At 45.6% G+C, this 23,052-nt stretch overlaps 1 protein-coding gene across 1 annotated transcript; it reads right to left on the bottom strand.

Moving 5' to 3' along the window:
- Positions 1 to 21,572: 21,572 nt before the first annotated feature.
- On the bottom strand, positions 21,573 to 22,633 carry LOC123124146 (late embryogenesis abundant protein D-34-like). The gene is made up of 2 exons (XM_044544825.1): positions 22,350 to 22,633; positions 21,573 to 22,252 (listed from the first exon to the last, which is right to left on the bottom strand). Exons 1-2 carry the CDS (start codon positions 22,554 to 22,556, stop codon positions 21,785 to 21,787), a joined length of 675 nt encoding a protein of 224 aa, XP_044400760.1. The 5' UTR covers positions 22,557 to 22,633; the 3' UTR covers positions 21,573 to 21,784.
- Between the last annotated feature and the right edge of the window lie 419 nt (positions 22,634 to 23,052).

Raw genomic sequence — 23,052 nt, 5'->3', positions numbered from 1 at the left:
AAGAAACGTTCTTGCTAGAATCCCATAGCAGCCACGTAAAACATGCAACAACAATTAGAGGACGTCTAACTTGTTTTTGCAGGGTATGCTATGTGATGTGATATGGCCAAAAGGATGTGATGAATGATATATGTGATGTATGAGATTGATCATGTTCTTGTAATAGGAATCACGACTTGCATGTCGATGAGTATGACAACCGGCAGGAGCCATAGGAGTTGTCTTAATTTATTGTATGACCTGCGTGTCAATGAAAACGCCATGTAATTACTTTACTTTATTGCTAACCGTTAGCCATAGTAGTAGAAGTAATAGTTGGCGAGACAACTTCATGAAGACACGATGATGGAGATCATGATGATGGAGATCATGGTGTCATGCCGGTGACGAAGGTGATCATGCCGCGCCTCGAAGACGGAGATCAAAGGCGCAAGATGATATTGGCCATATCACGTCACTTTATGATTTGCATGTGATGTTTGTCATGTTTACATCTTATTTGCTTAGAACGACGGTAGCATAAATAAGATGATCCCTCACTAAAATTTCAAGAGACGTGTTCCCCCTAACTGTGCACCGTTGCGAAGGTTCGTTGTTTCGAAGCACCACGTGATGATCGGGTGTGATAGATTCTAACATTCGAATACAACGGGTGTTGACGAGCCTAGCATGTACAGACATGGCCTCGGAACACATGTGAAACACTTAGGTTGACTTGATGAGCCTAGCATGTACAGACATGGCCTCGGAACACAAGAGATCGAAAGGTCGAACATGAGTCATATAGTAGATACGATCAACATTGAGATGTTCACCGATGATGACTAGTCCGTCTCACGTGATGATCGGACACGGCCTAGTTTGACTCGGATCATGTATCACTTAGATGACTAGAGGGATGTCTATCTGAGTGGGAGTTCGCTAAATAATCAGATGAACTTAATTATCATGAACATAGTCAAAAAGGTCTTTGCAAATTATGTCATAGCTTACGCTTTAGTTCTATTGCTTAAGATATGTTCCTAGAGAAAAATTAGTTGAAAGTTGATAGTAGCAATTATGCGGACTGGGTCCGTAAACTGAGGATTGTCCTCATTGCTGCACAGAAGGCTTATGTCCTTAATGCACCGCTCGGTGTGCTGAACCTCGAGCATCGTCAGTAGATGTTGCGAAACATCTGACATACACGTTTTGATGACTACGTGATAGTTCAGTGCGTAATGCTAACGTTTAGAATTGTGGCACCAAAGACGTTTTGAAACGTCGCAGAACATATGAGATGTTCCGAAGACTGAAATTGGGATTTCAGACTAGTGCCCACGTCAAGAGGTATGAGACCTCTGACAAGTTTCTTAAGCCTGCAAACTAAGGGAGAAAAGCTCAATCGTTGAGCATGTGCTCAGATTGTCTGAGTGCCACAATCGCTTGAATCGAGTGGGAGTTAATCTTCCAGATGAGATAGTGATGGTTCTCCATAGTCACTACCACCAAGCTATTAGAGCTTCGTGATGAACTATAACATATCAGGGATAGATATGATGATCCTTGAGCTATTCGCGATGTTTGACACCGCGAAAGTAGAAATCAAGAAGGAGCATCAATTGTTGATGGTTAGTAAAACCACTAGTTTCTAGAAGGGCAAGGGCAAAAGAGATACTTCATGAAACAGCGAATCATTTGCTGCTCTAGTGAAGAATCCCAAGGTTGAACCCAAACCCGAGACTAAGTGCTTCTGTAATGAGGGGAACGGTCACTGAAGCAGGACTACCCTAGATACTTGGTAGATGAGAAGGCAGGCAAGGTCGACAGAAGTATATTGGATATACATTATATGAATGTGTACTTTACTAGTACTCCAAGCAGCACCAGGGTATTAGATACCGGTTTGGTTGCTAAGTGTTAGTAACTCGAAATAAAAGCTGTGGAATAAACGGAGACTAGCTAAAGATGAGATGACGATATGTGTTGGAAGTGTTTCCAAGGTTGATGTGATCAAGCATCGCATGCTCCCTCTACCATCGAGATTGGTGTTTGCGTTGAGCATAAACATGATTGGATTATGTTTATCGCAATATGGTTATTCATTTAAGGAGAATAATGGTTACTCTGTTTATTTGAATAATACCTTCAATGGTCTTGCACCTAAAATGAATCTCGATCGCAGTGATACACATGTTCGTGCCAAAAGATATAAGATAGTAATGATAGTACCACATACTTGTGGCACTGCCATTTGAGTCATATTGGTATAGAATGCATGAAGAAGCTCCATGTAGATGGATCTTTGGACTCACTCGTTTTTGAAAAGATTGAGACATGCGAACCATGTCTATTGGTATATATATGCATGAAGAAACTCCATGCAGATGGATCGTTTGGACTCACTTGATTTTGAATCACTTGAGACATGCAAATCATTCCACATGGGCAAGATGACTGAAAGGCCTCGTTTTCAGTAAGATGGAACAAGAGAGCAACTTGTTGGAAGTAATACATTTTGATGTATGCAGTCCAATGAGTGCTGAGGCATGCAGTGGATATCGTTATGTTCTTACTTCACAAATGATTTGAGTAGATGCTGAGTGTATTTACTTGATGAAACACAAGTCTGAATTATTGAAAGGTTCAAGTAATTTCAGAGTGAAGTTGAAGATCGTCGTGACAAGAGGATAAAATGTCTGTGATATGATCATAGAGATGAGTATCTGAGTTACGAGTTTGGCACATAATTAAGACATTGTGGAAAGTGTTTCACAATTAATACCGCCTGGAACACCACAGTGTGATGGTGTGTCCGAACATCATAACTGCACCCTATTGGATATGGTGCGTACCATGATGTCTCTTATCGAATTACCACTATTGTTTATGGGTTAGGCATTAGAGACAACCGCATTCACTTTAAAGGGGCACCACGCAATTCCGTTGAGATGACACCGTTTAGAGAAACCTAAATTGTCGTTTCTTAAAAGTTTGGGGCTGCGATGCTTATGTGAAAAAGTTTCAGGCTGATGAGCTCGAACCCAAAGCGGATAAATGCATCTTCATAGAATACCCAAAACAGTTGGGTATACCTCCTATTTCAGATCTGGAAGCAAAAGTAATTGCTTCTAGAAACAGGTCCTTTCTCGAGGAAAAGTTTCTCTCGAAAGAATTGAGTGGGAGGATGGTAGAGACTTGATGAGGTTATTGAACCGTCACTTCAACTAGTGTATAGCAGGGCACAAGAAGTTGTTCCTGTGGAACCTACACCAATTGAAGTGGAAGCTTATGATAGTGATCATGAAACTTCGGATCAAGTCACTACCAAACCTCGTAGGACGACAAGGATGCATTCTACTTCAGAGTGGTACGTAATCCTGTCTTGGAAGTCATGTTGCTAGACAACAATGAACCTACGAGCTATGGAGAAGCGATGGTGGTCCCGGATTCCGACGAATGGCTCGAGGCCATGAAATCCGAGAGAGGATCCATGTATAAAAGCAAAGTATAGACTTTGGAAGAACTACTTGATGGTCGTAAGGCTGTTGGGTGCAGATGGATTTTAAAAGGAAGACAGACAATGATGGTAAGTGTCACCATTAAGAAAGCTCGGCTTGTCGTTAAGATGTTTTCCGACAAGTTCAAGGAGTTGACTACGATGAGACTTTCTCACTCGTAGCGATGCTAAGAGTCTGTTGGAATTATATTAGCAGTTACTGCATTATTTATGAAATCTTGCAGATAGGATGTCAAAACATTGTTTCCTCGACGATTTTCTTGAGGAAAGGTTGTATGTGATACAACCAAAAGGTTTTGTCAATCCTGAAAGATGCTAACAAGTATGCAAGGCTCCAGCAATCCTTCCAAGGATTGGAGTAAGCATCTCGGAGTTGGAATGAACGCTTTGATGAGATGATCAAAGATTTTGGGTTTATACAAGGTTTATGAGAAACTTGTATTTCCAAAGAAGTGAGTGGGAGCACTATAGAATTTTTGATGAGTATATGTTGTTAACATATTGTTGATCAGAAATGATGTAGAATTTCTGGAAAGCATCCAGGGTTATTTGAAAAGTGTTGTTTAATGGAAAACCTGGATTAAGCTACTTGAACATTGAGCATCAAGATCTATAAGGATAGATCAAAAACGCTTAATAGTACTTTCAAATGAATACATACCGTGACAAGATTTTGAAGGAGTTCAAAATAGATCAGCAAAGAAGGAGTTCTTGGCTGTGTTACAAGGTGTGAGTATTGAGTAAGACTCAAGACCTGACCACGGCAGAAGAGAGAGAAAGGACGAAGGTCGTCCCCTATGCTTTAGACGTAGGCTCTACAGTATGCTATGCTGTGTACCGCACATGAAGTGTGCCTTGCCATGAGTTGGTCAAGGGGTACAATAGTGATGCGGGAATGGATCACATGACAGCGGTCGAACTTATCCTTAGTATCTAGTGGACTAAGAAATTTTCTCGATTATGGAGTTGAAAAGGAGTTCGTCGTAAAGGGTTACGTCGATGCGAACTTGGACACTAATCCGGATGACTCTGAGTAGTAAACCGGATTCGTATAGTAGAGCAGTTATTTGAAATGGCTCCAAGTAGCGCGTGGTAGCATCCTCAAGATGACATAGATATTCGTAAAGCACACACGGATCTGAAAGGTTCAGACCCGTTGACTAATAACCTCTCTCACAAGCATAACATGATCAAACCAGAACTCATTGAGTGTTAATCACATAGTGATGTGAACTAGATTGTTGACTCTAGTAAACTCTTTGGATGTTGGTCACATGGTGATGTGACCTGTGAGTGTTAATCACATGGTGATGTGAACTAGATTATTGACTCTAGTGCAAGTGGGAGACTGTTGGAAATATGCCCTAGAGGCAATAATAAATTGGTTATTATTATATTTCCTTGTTCATGATAATCGTTTATTTTCCATGCTAGAATTGTATTGATGGAAACTCAGATACATGTGTGGATACATAGACAACACCATGTCCCTAGTAAGCCTCTAGTTGACTAGCTCGTTGATCAATAGATGGTTACGGTTTCCTGACCATGGACATTCGATGTCATTGATAATGGGATCACATCATTAGGAGAATGATGTGATAGACAAGACCCAATCCTAAGCCTAGCACAAGATCGTGTAGTTCGTTTGCTAAGAGCTTTTCTAATGTCAAGTATCATTTCCTTAGACCATGAGATTGTGCAACTCCCGGATACCGTAGGAATGCTTTGGGTGTACCAAACGTCACAACGTAACTGGGTGGCTATAAAGGTGCACTACAGGTATCTCCGAAAGTGTCTGTTGGGTTGGCACGAATCGAGACTGGGATTTGTCACTCCATGTAAACGGAGAGGTATCTCTGGGCCCACTCGGTAGGACATCATCATAATGTGCACAATGTGACCAAGGAGTTGATCACGGGATGATGTGTTACGGAACAAGTAAAGAGACTTGCCGGTAACGAGATTGAACAAGGTATCGGGATACCGACGATCGAATCTCGGGCAAGTAACATACCGATAGACAAAGGGAATTGAATATGGGATTGATTGAATCCCCGACATCGTGGTTCATCTGATGAGATCATCGTGGAACATGTGGGAGCCAACATGGGTATCTAGATCCCGCTGTTGGTTATTGGCCGGAGAACGTCTCGGTCATGTCTGCATGGTTCCCGAACCCGTAGGGTCTACACACTTAAGGTTCGATGACGCTAGGGTTATAGGGAATAGATATACGTGGTTACCGAATGTTGTTCGGAGTCCCGGATGAGATCCCGGACGTCACGAGGAGTTCCGGAATGGTCCGGAGGTAAAGATTTATATATGGGAAGTCCTGTTTTGGTCACCGAAAAAGTTTCGGGTGCTATCGGTAACGTACCGGGACCACCGGGAGGGTCCCGGGGGTCCACCAGGTGGGGCCACCAGCCCCAGAGGGCTGCGTGGGCCAAGTGTGGGAAGGGACCAGCCCCTAGGTGGGCTGGTGCGCCTCCCACAAGGGGCCCAGGGCGCAGGAAGGGGGGGAAGGGGGAAACCCTAGGCTCAGATGGGCCTAAGGCCCACGTAGTGGTGCGCCCCCCTCTCTCCCCCCTTGGCCGCCCCTCCAACTCCCATCTAGGGCTGGCCGCACCCCTTGGGGGGAACCCTAGATGGGGGCGCAGCCCCTCCCCCTCCCCTATATATAGTGGGGGTTTTGGGGCTGCCATACAGACGAGAACATATCTCTCTTTGGCGCAGCCCTACCCCTCTCCCTCCTCGTCTCTCGCAGTGCTTGGCGAAGCCCTGCTAGAGTGCCACGCTCCTCCATCACCACCATGCCGTTGTGCTGCTGCTGGACGGAGTCTTCCCCAACCTCTCCCTCTCTCCTTGCTGGATCAAGGCGTGGGAGACGTCACCGGGCTGCACGTGTGTTGAACGCGGAGGCGCCGTGGTTTGGCGCTTAGATCGGAATCAACCGCGATCTGAATCGCTACGAGTACGACTCCTTCATCCGCGTTCTTGCAACGCTTCCGCATCACGATCTACAAGGGTATGTAGATGCACTCCCCTTCCCCTCGTTGCTAGATTACTCCATAGATTGATCTTGGTGATGCGTAGAAAATTTTGAATTTCTGCTACGTTCCCCAACAGGTTAATACATCTAATTCCATTTTGCATTTTTCTAATAATGAGATTATTAATAATGCAAACCAATTAGGAGTTCCACTAGGTAGTAATGATAGTGAAATTTCAAATTCTGTTAATGATCTCCTGGATTTAGAGGCTGAGCGGGCTTTAGAGATGATTCGTAACTTAGCAGCGGTTAAGCCCATGAGTGATTCCGACTTTGATGCTTTGGGGGTCAGGGTGCTCGATAATTTTTGTGCGGATCTTATACCTCCCCTACCTGAGTCGGAGGAGGAGGATGATACATCTAAGCATATCGTGGTTAGACCTTCTGAGACTGGTTGTGAGGACCGGCTGGAGAGTCAGAACATTCCTAAACGCAAATGGAAGTGGAAGGTTTACCCGGTGTCCGCAATGCGTAGGAGTGCTAGGATCCGTACGGCAAAAAAATTCCATGATGAATTATGAAAGGAATCTTTTGGAATAGCAGAGGTCTGAAAGACTTGGCTAAAAGAAGGTTTCTTGCAGAGGCATCTATCGAGCATAGGTCAGATTTTATCGCTTTGTCGGGAACTGGCAGAGATAATTTTGCGCCACAATTTCTGAATACTTTGTCGGGAGGAATTGATTTGGACTGGCACTGTCTGCCACCGAGAGGGAGATCGGGTGGGATCTTACTCGGAGTTAGATGCGATTCGCTCGAAGTTCGAAGTGTGGTAATGGGAGATTTTGCAGTTAAGTTTCGGGTGCGGTCGAAGGAAGATGGGTTCAATTGGGCTCTGGTGGCGGTATATGGTGCCGCACAGCCCGAACTCAAACCCGAGTTCTTGGCTGATCTGGTTAGGATTTGCGGCTCTGAGCAGCTTCCTATCCTGGTGGGGGGTGATTTCAACATCATTAGAAGGCGTGAGGAGAAGAACAATGATAACTTTGACGACAGATGGTCGTTCATGTTTAATACTATCATTGAAAGCTTGGATCTGAGAGAGATTGAGCTTTCGGGAAGAAAATTCACCTGGGCTAACGCGTTGCCAAATCCGACGTTTGAAAAGTTGGATCGAGTGTTGGCTAGCGTCGAATGGGAACAGAAGTTTCCCTTTGTAATAGTTCAGGCTCTTTCCCGTGGAATTTCTGACCACACACCTTTATTTCTGGACTGGTGAGGCCACCCACTTGGGAAACAAAAATTCGTTTTCATTCGAGCTTGCTTGGTTTGAACGAGACGGCTTCTTTGATCTTGTAGCCAGAGAGTGGGCTAAGGATGCAGGAGGTAGGACTGCGCTTGAGCGCTGGCAGAATAAGATCAGGCATTTGAGAAGTTTCCTGCGTGGGTGGGCTAAGCATCTTAGCGGGATTTATAAGGTCGAAAAGGAACGGCTCCTTTCCCTTATTCAGTCCTTAGATGTAAAAGCAGAAACCACAGTTCTGCCGGCTTCGGAGTTTCAGGCCAAGCTTGACGCGGAGATGAGACTGAAATAGCTTCTTCGTGAAGAGGAATTGAAGTGGGCGTTGCGGGCCAAGGTCCGACGAGTAGTCCAGGGGGACGCGAACACTCAATTCTTTTACATGATCGCTAATGGTCAACACAGAAAGAAGAGGATCTTTCAGCTTGAACAAGATGAAGGAACGATTTTAGGACAGGAGAACCTAAAATTATACATTACCGAGTATTACAAGCAGTTGTTTGGACCTCCAGAGAATAACTGTGTGTCTCTGGATGAGTCCAGGATTGAGGATGTTCCTCAACTAACTGCAATGGAGAATGATATTTTGGCTGCTCCTTTTACTGAGAAAGAAGTGTTTGAGGCCATATCGCAGATGAAAAATAATAGAGCTCCCAGGCCCGGATGGATTTCCGGCTGAATTCTATAAGAAGTGTTGGCATATTATTAAGGGGGATCTGTTGCCTTTGTTCAATGATCTATTCTCTGGATAGCTTCAGCTTTTTCAACTGAATTTTGGAACGATAACCCTGCTTCCTAAGAAAACAGAGGCTGTGAGAATTGAGCAATGCAGGCCCATCTGTCTTCTTAATGTTAGTTTCAAAAAATTTACCAAGGTCGGGACTAATAGGCTCACACAGATTGCGCATGTTGTGGTGCAGCCTACCCAAACTGCTTTCTTGCCGGACAGGAACATCCTCGAAGGGGTTGTGGTCCTTCATGAAACACTCCATGAGATTCACACGAAAAAACTAGATGGAGTTGTTTTCAAGGTGGATTTCGAGAAAGCGTATGATAAAGTCAAATGGCCTTTCCTTCAACAGGCCTTACACATGAAGGGTTTTGATGAAGCTTGGCGACGCCAGGTAGAATCTTTCACGCAAAAAGGGAGTGTTGGAATTAAAGTGAATGACGACATAGGTCATTATTTCCAGACACACAAGGGCCTGAGACAAGGTGATCCAATGTCTCCTATTCTGTTCAACATTGTGGTTGACATGTTGGCAATTCTGATAGGAAGGGCAAAGGAGGCCGGTCAGGTGGGTGGCTTGGTGCCTCATCTAGTTGATGGTGGTGTGTCCATCCTGCAATACGCTGATGATACAATCATCTTTATGGAGCACGACTTGGCAAAAGCGAGAAATATGAAGCTGGTGTTATGCTTATTTGAACAATTGACCGGATTGAAGATCAATTTTCATAAAAGCGTGTTGTTCTGCTTTGGTAGAGCCAATGAGGAACAAGAGGCCTATAGGCAATTGTTTGGATGTGAATTGGGGGCATTACCTTTCATGTACTTAGGTATACCCATTCACCATCGTAAACTGACAAACAGAGAATGGAAGTGCATCGAGGATCGGTTTGAGAAGAAACTGAGTTGCTGGAAGGGCAAACTCATGTCATATGGAGGCCGACTGATTCTTATTACTTCGGTGCTCACGAGTATGCCTATGTTTCTCTTATCTTTCTTCGAAGTCCCAGTTGGTGTTAGGAAAAGGCTGGACTTCTATCGATCCCGGTTCTTCTGGCAGAGTGATGAACTAAAGAGAAAATACCGACTCGCCAAATGGGATATCATTTGTCGACCAAAGGACCAGGGGGGCCTTGGTATCGAGAATTTTGAAGTCAAGAACAGATGTCTTCTCAGTAAGTGGCTGTATAAACTATCAGTTGAGACTGAGGCCACGTGGGCGCAGATTCTCCGTAGTAAGTATCTGCAGTCCAAGACGTTGTCCCAGGCGACAGTGAGACCGACGGACTCGCCGTTTTGGAAGGGGCTTATGAGAGTCAAAGCTGTCTTCTTTAATAGAACAAAGTTTATAGTCCGTAATGGAAACACCACTCGCTTCTGGGAGGATACCTGGCTTGGTGAAACACCGTTGGCCTTCAGTATCCGTCCATGTATCGTATTGTTCAACGTCGTGATGCTCTTGTTGCAACGATTATGCAGTCCATTCCCCTCAATATTCTGTTTAAGAGGGCGCTTGTTGGTGACCGGTGGGAAGCATGGCTTCATTTGGTGAGTAGACTGATGGAGGTTCAGCTATCTCATCAGCTCGATTAGTTGCGCTGGAAGCTCACTAGGTCAGGAGAGTTCACAGTTAAGTCGATGTATATCGACGCCATTAACTCTAGTGTCATTCCTTAGTTCCAAAGAGGTTTGGAAAGTCAAAGTTTCTTTGAAAATTAAGGTGTTTATGTGGTTTGTACATAAACAAGTCATTTTAACAAAGGATAATTTGGTTAAGCGCAACTGGAAAGGATCTACTAGGTGTAGTTTTTGTGATCGGGACAAAACTATCAAGCACCTCTTTTTTGACTGCCCGTTGGCAAGAGTTTTGTAGCACACGGTGCATATTGCCTTTAACATTACTCCTCCGAATTCGGTCAATATGTTATTTGGAACGTGGCTTGTTGGGATAGAGTCCGAAACAGCTAGACACATTCGTGTAGGAGTATGTGCGTTGTTGTGGGCAATTTGGAATTGCAGAAATGATTTGGCTTTTAACAGAACAACAAATATTCATTTTTTGCAGGTTTTATTCCGAGCTATTGCGCTGATGGGAGATGGTAGCGCGGGATCTGTCCGGTGGGAGATGGTAGCGCGGGATATTTTCAACCGGTTTGGATGGCGGTCATGTAATAGGATAGACAATTAGTTTACCTATCTTTGTTATGCCAGCCGGTTGTGGCTTTTGGGCCTTTTGTTTCTTGACGTTGTGGCTCTTTGTGAGCTTGCCGTTATTTTGTTTTCAGACTTTAAGACCTTGTTGAACTTTTTTATTTATATATAAATGTGGTCGTATGCATCGTTCTGATGCAGAGGCCGGGGAGTCTCCCTTTTCAAAAAAAATATTTTTTTCTTTTTACTCATACATATATCAACATATATTGTCAGTAGTTCTTTTCTTTCTTTGTACACTTGCAGACAAGATGTTTCTGAATACATTGTGGACAGGGCAACAATATTATCTGCTTACTATCCATCTTCAACCTAGCTAGCTCTTCTTCTACATCCAGAATGCTTCATGAGTGAAGCCCGGGATGTACTTGCAGACCGCGTACGATTTGGTGACGCGGCGGACGGTGGCCTGCAGCTCCCCGTCACGGCTGTACTTGAGGCCGAACACGGTGACATGGAGCGCGCAGCCGCGGCCGGCGCCATAGGCGCGCCCGGGCTCCACGCCCTCCTGCACCACGCTCTCCACGAGGCAGAAGACATTGTTGCCCATGTAGGTGAGCGTGGCTCCCAGGTGCCGCTCACGGTCGCCCTCGCGGAACAGCTTCTGCTCCGTCTTCCTCCACTCCGGCACCGCTCCCGGCGTGGCCGTCGCGGCCTGGCAGCAGCAGATGTAGCCGTCCTCGTGGAGCCCGACCCAGGCATCGAGCTCCCTCTCGTAGTAGCCCTGACCGTCGAAAGGCAGCACCCACTCCCCGTGCGACCTCCACTCGCGCCGCTCCGTGTCAAAGGAGTAGGTGCCCGCGGGTACCCAACCCCTGCCTCTCGTCGAGAAGAATATGGTGCGCCCGTCCGGGTGCACCGTGTAGGAGACGACGGTTTCCTCGTTGCCGTCGAACGGCGCCATGGGCGCGCCGACGCTCTCCCAGGCCCACTCGTGGCTCGGGAGCCATGGCTCGGCGACGGCGGCCGGGGAGCGCGCCCATGACAGCGCGTGGACGGACACGCCCATCAGGTGCCCGCTCGGGTGGTTTGATCTGCCGCCGTGGTCTAGCGTGTACAGCTTCTCGTTCTCGTTGTGCTTTCGTCCCTTGTCGTCCTTGGTTTCGCCGGGGCCGGCAGCGACGAAGACGCAGCATGGGTTCTCCGGGAGGCCAGGACCCATGGCCATGGCGGCCGTCTCCGTGTCGTAGATGAGGGCGCCGGTTGCGTTGGGGGAAAGCTGTTTCTTGTTGGCGAAGAAGATGGTGGTGCCCAGGCCGGCGAAGAGCATAGGGGAGTGCCGCGCCTCGGTGATACGCACCGCCGGAGGGTCAGGGAGACGCCTGAGGGTCCCGCCGGCGTCGTCGTCCGAGTCGTCAGAGTCGTCCAGGAAGCTGAGGGCGTCGATCTTGTGGATGCTGAAGCCTTTGTCCCAGTCGTCCAAGACGAGGTAGAGGTGCTTGCGCCACCGCTTGCCGCAGTCGCAGCGCTTCTCGCTTGACCCCTCACGCCGACGCTTGGCCATCGTTGAGTCGTCGACGGTGCGTCTCGTGACGCCTCTTCTCCCCTCGATCTGTTGGTGCTGGTAGATCGATCTACGAAATTATCAGGAGCCAGTCGGTACTATATAGAGTAGTACGTAGTATCAAATGAGTATGTCAGACGGAATTCGAACAGAATTTGGAATCCGAGATCTGCAATGGCGAGGAAAGGAAGCGCTCATACGTACGCACCACCGCACCAAACAATCCGAGTCGGATCGGGTCCAGCACTGCACCAAACAATCCGAGTCGGATCAGGTTCACGCCCGCCGCCGTTTGCCACACGTCCTTGGACGTCGGGAGAGGGCTCAAGCTCTCGTCGGTGAAGACTGAAGAGTCTGCGCCGGGAGCGCGGTGGAGCGTGGCAGGCGGTGAAGGGAATTAGTTGGCGGCGGCAGATTACCTCTCTCTTCACTCGGATTCATTTTCTCCCCCCACTTTCCCTTAGGGCATCTACAATGCAAGAGCGCTTATTTGGACGCTTAGGCAATAAAAAAATTAATTAAAGAAGTGGCGTCGCTGTAGGAGTCCGTCTCCTCAACGCATGGGCGCCTGGTCGAGCGCTAATGCAATGGGTTTCTCGTAGAAGAAAAGGGGCAGCGCTCGTTAAACAGCTCAGAGGAAAGAAAAAAAGAACGAAGCGCCCGATGGCAGCCCTGGCATCGACGCTAGCAATAATCCTGGGATCAACCAGGATTAGACCATAACGGCCAGGAAGTGAATCCTAGCGCCTGTCATTAGCGCCGGCGTTGTACATGCCCTTATCTCTCTCTCTCTCTCTCTGGTTTTGATTTTTATTCCCCCCTATCTCTGATTTTTTTTCACCGGTATTTACTGAAAAACGGACAAACTGCTCCACCACTTATTGATTTACCAGTTATTCTTCTTTATAATAAGCTATACAAAATAAGGATGTACCAAACAAATCATAGGTTAACCGACAAAAAACACCTTATATTTTAAGACAGAGGGAGTAGAATATTTTATGCCCCGTTGAAGCACACGAGCAGTTATCTAGTGATTATGTGAAATTTTGTGAACCCTACAAAGATGATAGAGGGATGGAATGAAATAGCGCAAAAGCATTTAGAAGTGCCCGCAAAGATCAATCGGTTATTTGTGAAATAGTTAAAACATTTGAAATGAAAGAAAGGAGAAACATAGTTACACGCTAAAATAAAAGCAAGAACAAAAAATAACATAATTGTGTAAAGTTTAATAGGGTAAATAGGCAAAAAACTGAACGTAAGGTTTTTCGGGTATATCAAATTTACGTGAAGTTTGATGCGTATATGCCCTAAGTGTGGTAACCCACCTTCCATGTTTGGGTCATTCATGAGGAAAAATCTTTTGCCATGGATGTCATGAAATTACACAACTAAGGGAAGTTCATTTGCCGGAGCAAATCAACATGGGTATGCAATAGTGTTAACACAAAGTAAGCGCCATTTGTGGTTTGAGCTCAGCAATTACAAAAAAATAATGAGTGAAAGTAGCATTCTTCATGAGTATCATCCTACCATCCATTTGTGAGTGCCAATATCCACCGTGCGTATCCAGAAGGAAAAATAAATGATAAACACTTCAATCATAATATCTGGAGAGGAATACAATGTGCTACGTTGTATACAAATATTTTTCCGTGAATAACCCGCAACAAAACAAAAATATACATGAAAAAAGCTCTTTATCTAACCAAATACGTAAATAGGGATGAACTTTTTAAAATATTGGAAAATTCAGTGAGTGTGGGTTTATATTTCCAACTAATAACACTAAAGATGATATGCCACACACGTCATCATCATCAATACCCAAGATATAATTGTTCGAAAATCAAAGTCTTATTTCACTGAATGAAATTAGGATGTGTGTACATAATCTACCATCGTTTTGTATTGACATGAAACACACATACCCGTCATCATGGTCAACATACTAGGGAAAATTGTATTGTACTCAAAAGCTCTTTATGTTGGTCACTTGCCAAAAGAAGCGCATTGTGTTGCACCCACAAGAAGCTCCATACACATGATCGTCTTGAGTACATCATTTTCAGTTGGTATGTATGCACAAATTGTGTATATTGAGTCCTAGGTTTCATGATTAAGTATTACTGCACATACCCACAAATATCTTGGGTATGTCGTTGACTGGAGTAGGCATGTAACAGTCGTGTGTTACATCATAGTCTAACTATGATAAAATATTCTGTGCTATTTCGCTCAAAATTTCAACTTTGCCATGCAAGGGCTTCACAGTATTCAGCGTCGTGCCGCCCAAGATCTCCGCTGTCCAGCGCCACATGGACAATATACTTTTCAGTGAATCATTCTTCCTGTATCTTTCTTAAAAGAAACATGCAAAAAATCAATTTGGAACCATGAAAATAAAAATAACCATGCGCAAATACCTAGATCAAAAGACCAGAAATAGAATCTGAACTTGATGGAACAAGAGGAGAATAAAATTAGTATCTGATCTAGTATTCTCACTATCAAGCATGGGAAAATGGGTTTCTTTTGATGTGTTCTCGCCATTTTCCATCAGGGCACACAGATGTTGCTTTCACTTTTTTTTAATCCGTGCTTCCTCCTTTTCATTTGCATAACAAAAGTACAATGTTCGGACATCAAGAGACACCGGAGGAGGGAAAGAGAAAAGTGTTTTACTTCACACAGGACCAGTAATCTTCGAATCCTCAATTCAATAAACACTAAGTCGCTAGGAAACAAAGAAAACATGTTGGTAGGAAATAAAAATAAAATAACTTTTTAGGGCTATAAAAATAAAATAACTGACAAGGGAATCGCCTCTGGTGTAGGCCCATGGTGGCAGTCGGCCCGGTTAAAGCCCCAGACCCAACAACACCAGGGCCGGGTTAAAGGCCCAGGCCCAGCAACATCGAGCGAGAATGGGAACAGTCGGACTAGACTGGGGACATCGGACTCCCTGGAAGGTCAAAGGGTATGCCTCGAAGCCAAGAGTTGCCGCCACGTTCCACTACACATTAAAGCTAGTTACCACATTTAATAACTAGCAATAGTAACAATTAGGCTACTCATAGCGGGGAGTATCATATATGCATATGATACTAGTGTATGATATTATCTTCATAGTGCATAGTATCATAGAGTAGTATCATAGATGATCATGTTTATTGCCATGCATGACACAAAGTAGCATACTCCCTCCATCCAGGTGATAAGTCAACTTAGTTTGTGCACCGCGACCAGGGAGGAGGGGGAAATGAGAGAACTTAATATTTGTTTTCTAATTAATAGCATTACATGCAATGAACTAACCACTGCAGGTCGTGTTTGGTAGTCTCAAGTCATTGAAAGCATGCAATGAACTAACCCCAGGGGCAAAGCCAGGCTAGCACCAAGCCCCGGGCCCGCTTCAATACTACAGTGATTAACGGTGATCAACAGTGTAAAAACACTACAATAAACAAAGGAATAAATCCTCACGCCCCGGGCCCAGCCCCCCCTCCGGCCTGGGTCCTGTAGCCGCCATTGCACGTCCCACATCTCTTATTGGTTGATATGTCAAGAAACAAGAAATGAGGTGGAAATTAATCCACCGCGCCAAAATGTTTTGGGATTATTTGGTTTTCGTAAGGTGACTTATACACCTAGACGGAGGGAGTATCATTTAACATGATACGGTATCTACCTATGTTACTCAGCTCTAACCCTCTCTCTCTTCTTTAATTCTCTGTCACATCAGCATGTTTGCTATTACCGAGTGCATGATACCGGCTAAGATACCACCACTATGACCAGCCTTAGTATTGATTAGGCTGTTATCTTTATCATTAAATAGTCGGCAGTTGGTTCCTTTAGCTATGTCGAGCCCTATATAAGGCATGGATGGGGCAACAAGTGGAGAGTTCGCATCTTTTGTGATATCATATGCATGAGCATAGTCATACAAGTATTAGAGCATCTACAACCGAACATAGCAAATATGACCCCCTTAACGCCCGCGGACGCGCCCGGTCAGTGACTGGGCGTGTCCGTTTTGAGCCTCTATTTATTCATCCACGCAGCCACACTCCTCATTTCTTTTCTCATATGTCCGGTCAGTTGCACGTGATTGGTGGAGATGAAGAGAGGGAAATAAAATAATGAATAAAGAAAGAGAGAAAAGATGGTCCGGGTGTGGCCGCATCCTACGTGGCGGAATGCCCGGGTGGGTCCGCGAGCCCTCATATCCTCCCCATATTTGAGATGGCTATGAGGGTTCGCGGACAGTCCGGGCGTATAGGGATGATATGAGGGGTCCGGTTGAATCATGTTTTTCCTTCTCTCTCTAGTCCGTTCACTGACCGGGCATGTTCACGGGCGTATGAGGATGTTTTTGAGGCGTCCGGCTATAGCTCTTATCCCTTAGCGTGGGAGCCTGGTTCACCCCGCCGCTCCACTCTCTGAGAGTGCGTTGCTAGTGTTTGGGAGTATGCACTTCTCGCCCCGATGTGACTGCCACATTGTGCCATCTACGACTTCAGAGTTCTCTAAATTGGTGTTATACAGTGTGCCCAACACCTGGAGCAACTGCTCTCCTCGGCTCCACCACCAGTTTTTGCATCACTACTAGAAGAGAGATCTACTTCATACACCATTAATTGGACACCTGCTTCATGTTCTTCATCCATGTGGCAGCCAATGTTTAGATCAACTGGGGTGGTGCATTTGTTAAAAATTGTGGGCATGCGGTCTACCCTCTAATTCCTCTGCCTTTTCCGTGGTGCCGCTCACAATGCATTATGAGGATAGAGGGTAGGGACCTATTTATAGACTCCACTTTTAGGTGTTTTAATATTTCACCTGTTTCCGGAAAGATCCGTATGACTCCTGAACAATGTTACCAACCACGATAAAACATGTCAGTTTTTCGAGTCTAAACATACTAGTCCCTAGCACACATGTGTGAGTCATGTGCCATGATTAGATTGTATATGTGAGATCAACTTCCATTCTTAATCATGTGGGTCAACAGCCTGCAGAGCCGATCCTGCAAAACAAACCCAGCTCTTCCACCCTGTGATGTCCCGGGAAAAAACGTACGTACATATAAAATTCCAGTAGAGTTGACCCCTATCAATTCCTCTTCTGTATTCCATCACAGTCGTCCTCGGCACCTCGAGTATTAGTTTCTCGAGTGAAATTCTGAGTTTAATCATTCCACACCTCGTGTATACAATGGGAACTTCCTCAACTGTGTTTACTTTTAACCATAAACTCTGAAATAGGTGGCAGGTTGTGATGAACATTCCAGGATCATATATGATGCTTGAGATTCCCTTAGCGTCAAATATTTCCTTCCATTGCTTGAATGCAGCAATAAATTCCGTTAGCTAAGTTTGATAGTATAAAGAAGATACATTTAGTATCCCCTTTTCCACAGGAGTTCAAAGATAATTCCTCACTGAGTATGATTCCCCTTATCCAGGTAGTTTAACGGGTTTGCAATTTTCCATAGAAAAATGTATCAAAACATTCCCTATGTATTTCCACTCCCAAAAAATGGAAGCTTCAAACATGCCTTTCATATGGAAGTTAGAAAATGTCCAAGCTTACACTTCCATCAATGTGACTTTATCATTGCAAACAACAAGAACAATGTTAACATATACAATAATAATGCAAAATACTTTATACTTACATTTGTAGATGACCACCTTGCTTCATTTAGAAAACCATATGTCCTGCTATTCCGTTGATGTGAAGCTTGTTATAAGACCATACATTAATATGTTGAATTAGCAAACCATGTCTTTATTCCCTCTTTCCCTAAATTCCAAAGAAAGAACTTCGAAAAAACTATATTTCCCTTTGTGTAAACAATTGAATAATAAGAGTAACATTATAATTAATATTCCAGTGAGCCATTTTTCCTTAAAAAGAAAACACTCACATACAATGGGCTTGCGGTCGTTTGGTAAGATAATAAGTTCCCAAACGTTATTCTTCCTCGTTGAGTTTATTCCTTCCCGTATTTCTTCCACCCATAGCTTGCGTTGATGAAATATTTAAACCTTCCTATTAAAAAACTTCAGTTATTCCTCTAAAAATTAGAGTGACTTCCCCCAAATACACGCGATGATTATGTAACATGGTATTCCTAGTTAATTCCTCCCACTTATCCTAAGCATGTTAGTGTCAGGAGTTACACTTGTAGTTTCCTTCGGGGTCAAGATTAATAATTCCATCATAACATTGTGCTCCCACTTTCCACCAGTTTTCCTTTTCCAGATCAAAGAAATACCCTTGATCCACTAGAATAAAAATTAACAAATTCCTGGTGTGTGCTTTGTATTAATTGAGAATTTCCTGCCAAAATAAAATACTTCCTTCCAGCTAACAAACCATAAGGAGTGACTGCGCTTGTTGAACAATGACATAAAGAGATGACATTGTGTAATGCTTCTTCCAAACAACTAGGGAGTATATATAAAATTCAATTCCTCCATCCAGGTGGAGTATATGGTATATTGCAATAGTGAATGAAGTTCCATACTCTTTACATATTCAGTTGCTATATTCCTGAAGTGTACTTCCCCCACCAATCAGTTGTTAAAACTGTGAGATCTTTAATCAACTGATTTTCCACTTCAGTAAACAATATGACATACACAATAAAACATCCTGACTTGTATTTTGAAAGGTATACATAACCATGTAAAGTGCAATCATCGATGTTAGAAATTTTGGGCTATGCGGTCTACCCTCTAATTCCTCTGCCTTTTCCGTGGTGCCGCTCACAATGCATAATGTGGCTAGAGGGTAGGGACCTATTTATAGACTCCACTTCCAGGTGTTTTAATATTTCACCTGTTTTCCGAAAGATCCGTATGATTCCTGAACAATGTTACCAACCATGATAAAACATGTCAGTTTTTCGAGTCTAAACATACTAATCCCTAGCACACATGTGTGAGTCATGTGGCATGATTAGATTGTATATGTGAGATCAACTTCCAATCTTAATCATGTGGGTCAACAGCCTGCAGAGCTGATCCTGCAAAACAAACCCAGCTCTTCCACCCTGTGATGTCCCGGAAAAAAACTCAGGTACATATATTTCATTTATTTGTATAGTAATACTAATATGGTGCAGTTTCACTGGCTAGAGTCAGAAATTCTTTTCAAAACATGTTACACATGGAATTTTATTTATTGGTTAATATGTTTTAGCCAAGTGGGAGATGTTGGATATTTATGTGGCTTTCAACATTCATTCAACATGATTATAATGTATTTAACTCAATGTGGAATTATTCATATTATTAATGTTTGTGACGGGGAATAACTGATGTAGAATTTCACTCAAGGAACTAATACTCGAGGTGCCGAGGACGACTGTGATGGAATACCGAAGAGGAATTAGAGGGTAGACCGCATAGCCCACAATTTCTAACAACATTGCCCTTGAGGACAGTAAGGTTCAGTATTTTTTACTTCTGAAATTGGTCTAGCATAACATCCGCCTCATCATCATCCTCTACATACACTAAACCAGCCACACCCATGCCTCATCCTTAACATAATACATGTAGTCAGTCACCCCATACCCCTCTGTTTCTATCAGTGATATCAAATTGTAATAGTGATTTCTGATCCCTCCATCTCAAAATGATTTAATATAAAGTTAGTTGAACTACTAAATCAGCGACATTTATTTTGGGACGGAAGGAGTATAAGATTGTGGTTATTAGGTACATACCCCATTTTCTGCCATATATAGTTGTGATTTAAAGATAATCATTTTGTCGTTAGTGCAACTCCAAATTAATTGTGGTGGTTATTTGTATTGGTTCCAAGTTTCTAACCGAACATAGCTCCTTTTTATATATAACTTCTGTAGATAACATGTAACTTTGACATTGGTAAGGTTGGTTCTTCATATGTGGAGTGATAAGGATCAGGTCAACTGAATATGATCTAAATATATTGCAACCGGTTCCCGCTGCAACGTGCAGGGTATCATCTAGTTTTTTTGGTGAACGCGAGATGCTAGCTAGCCTCCTACATGTGTTTGCATGTTGGTCTGGTCTTGTGTGTATCCTCAAGCGATTTCGAAGAGACAGAGATAGTCATGTAGTTGGTGGTGCCTTGTGCGTGCGTGCGTGGTGTTAATGTCCAGGGCATGCATGGTGGCTGATTAGTGCGTTCGCATGTGCTACTTAAAGAGCAGTGTAGAAATGTTTGTTTCAGTTGAATTGAAGAGAAATAGAAGGAAGGAAATTAAAAGCTCAGTCTTTGCGTGAGGCAGCCGAGGCGCCCAAAAGAAATTCTCGTTTCTTGTGTTCATGCGTGCGTGACCCGTGACTGTAGGCAGCCGTGAGGAAGAAGAGGGAAGTCAGCTCCAACATCTCGTTTGCTGACAAAAATTCTAAAACATCTGCTAGAAAAATTCCATCTTTTAAAACACGTACAAACATCTACTCCCTCCATTCTTGAAAGAATGTACTTTCATCTTTGTTAGAGGGTCAAACTATCTCAAAATTAGATTGAGTATGTGCAAAAATATATTAATGCTTGTGAAACCAAATAGGTATATGTCATAAATATATTTTATCATGAATCTAATGCTACTAATTTGATGGCATAAATATTGGTCTATTATTATATAATACAATCTAACATAAGAGAGTTTGACTTTCCAATAAAATTAAAAGTACACTCTTTTAAAACGGAGGGGATACACTACATGTCTACTTGCATTCTCGTCTCAGATGGAACTCCATCACCCAAACCATTTCATCGAGGGGTCTTCACTCTCGGCCGTAGTAGATGGCCTTCTCCGCATCCTCGCCGGGACGCACCACGAAGTCGTCGAGCCCCTCGTCGCCGGGGCGGTACAGCTCGAACCTGCCGAAGTCCAGCGTCGCCCACATCTCCCTGACCCACGCCTCCGACCTGGCCCTGTCGGCGAAGTAGCCGTGCTCCACCTCCACGTAGGCCTTGGTGAAGAACTGCTCCACGACGTCGTCGCGGAATTCGTTCCACATGGCGCCGATCCTCCCGGCGAGCGCCGCCCTCTCCGGGTCGTCCGGCGTCGGGCAGGCCTCGCTCCTCAGGGCCAGGATGAGCTTGACGTCCGACTCCGACAGCCGCGGCTTCTGCCCGGTGCTGGCCCCGCCGTCGAGGTTGAGTGGCTTCACCGGACCACGGGCGCCGGCAACCTGCTCCATCGATATCGGACCCTCCTCACTGGCGATATGGTCGGTAGATCTGGTCTGCCTCAGCGATTTCGAAGTTGGATTGTGTGGAGTTGGCGAGTTGTGAGGGAGGGAGGTGGAGGAGACGGCGATGTATATAAAGCCTTCGTTGCGACTATCAGTCGGAGTCGGTGCCTCTCCGACCCGGTCCGATCACAACGATGTACATAATACTACTGAAAAAGCGTACAGTACGCTGTAGATTACAACACGAATAGAGAAGTACGTTACGTACGTATATGCGTGGTGGAAGTGGAACTACGCAGTACAAGGTATTTACAGTGCCACGCACGATCTTCTGCTAGCCTAAGCCTGCCGCGTGCGCGTCATCCTCCTCTCATTCATCTCGGCGGCCGCGGCCACCGCATCGGCGACGCCCTTGCCTCCTCCACCACCTCCCGCAGGAGCGTTGCGTTTCGCAGCTGTGGCCACCGCAACGGCGTCCTCCCTCGTGGCCACCTTGTTGGCCGGCAGCACCGCCGCGGCGCTGCCCAGCACGTCCCTCAGCCGGACCTTCTCCTCCTCCGCGAGGTCGGGCCTCATGTTGGTCTCCGCGGCCTGCTGAGCCGCGGCCGCCACGCCGCCCGGCACGACGCCGCCCAGCCCCGTCGCGCGCGTCTCGGCGGCCTGCACCGCCGCCGCGTCCGCGAGGTCCACCGGCCTCTCGCCCGCCGACGTCTGCGCCGCGGCCTGTAGAGCTTCGCCGATGGTCACCGCGTCCGTCGCCTCCTCCACACCGGCGCCCGGCACCGGCACCGTGAACTGCGCCATCACCTGCATGTTACGCGCGTACGTACATAAAGTTGCCGTGCAAGTTCATGGAGCGCGCGCGCATGCATGCACACGAGATATAGAGACGCGCGCTTGTTACCTGGCCGCCGGCGGTGGCAGTGACGACGCGTCTCCCGGCGTGTGGTTCGTCGGTCTCGGTGACCCGGAGCTCGCCGCGGCGGCCATCTTGTTTCTGCTGCTGATCATCATGGGTGAGGACCTCGTCGCGCTGGCGGCGCGCGTCGTGAGCGGCGGCGGAGGGCGGGTAGACGTCGCCGGTGCGGACGGGCTGGGGCTGGTCGCTCATGACAGGCGTCGGCCTCGCGCGAGAGTTTACCGGGGAAGGCTGCTGCTTTGGCTAGCTAGCTTGGCAAGTTTCCAACCCCCTTGCGTCGCGGGGAATAAATGGTGACGACTGAGAGGGGGACGGGAAGGTGGTAGAGCGGCGCGATTTGGCGCTGCCTGGGTGAGCTTGCCACGGCGAGCTCCTCTGCAACGACACCTGCAAAGTAGAAAGACAGCAGCACGACACCTGGAATGACGATCTTCGTTGCACGGCACGTACGCGGCACCAGTTTGTAGTGTGGGCCGGCGGGCTCCTGTTTTTTACACCGTGCAACTGAAAAGAACTAATTAAGACATACAAACATGCCAAATGAAGGCGAATTCACTACCGGAACAGGGCGCTACCCCGACGGCCGAAACAATGCCGACAGCCCCCGTCGGCCTATTCAGAGCTATGCCGACAGCAAGGTTCAGGCTGTCGGCATATACAGGCCGTCGGGCTACCCTAAGATAAGCCG

Source organism: Triticum aestivum, chromosome 5D (genome assembly GCF_018294505.1).
Source record: "Triticum aestivum cultivar Chinese Spring chromosome 5D, IWGSC CS RefSeq v2.1, whole genome shotgun sequence".
NCBI lineage: Eukaryota > Viridiplantae > Streptophyta > Magnoliopsida > Poales > Poaceae > Triticum > Triticum aestivum.
Note: the sequence above shows the minus strand (reverse complement) of the source record. Positions and strands in the feature narration are given on the sequence as shown.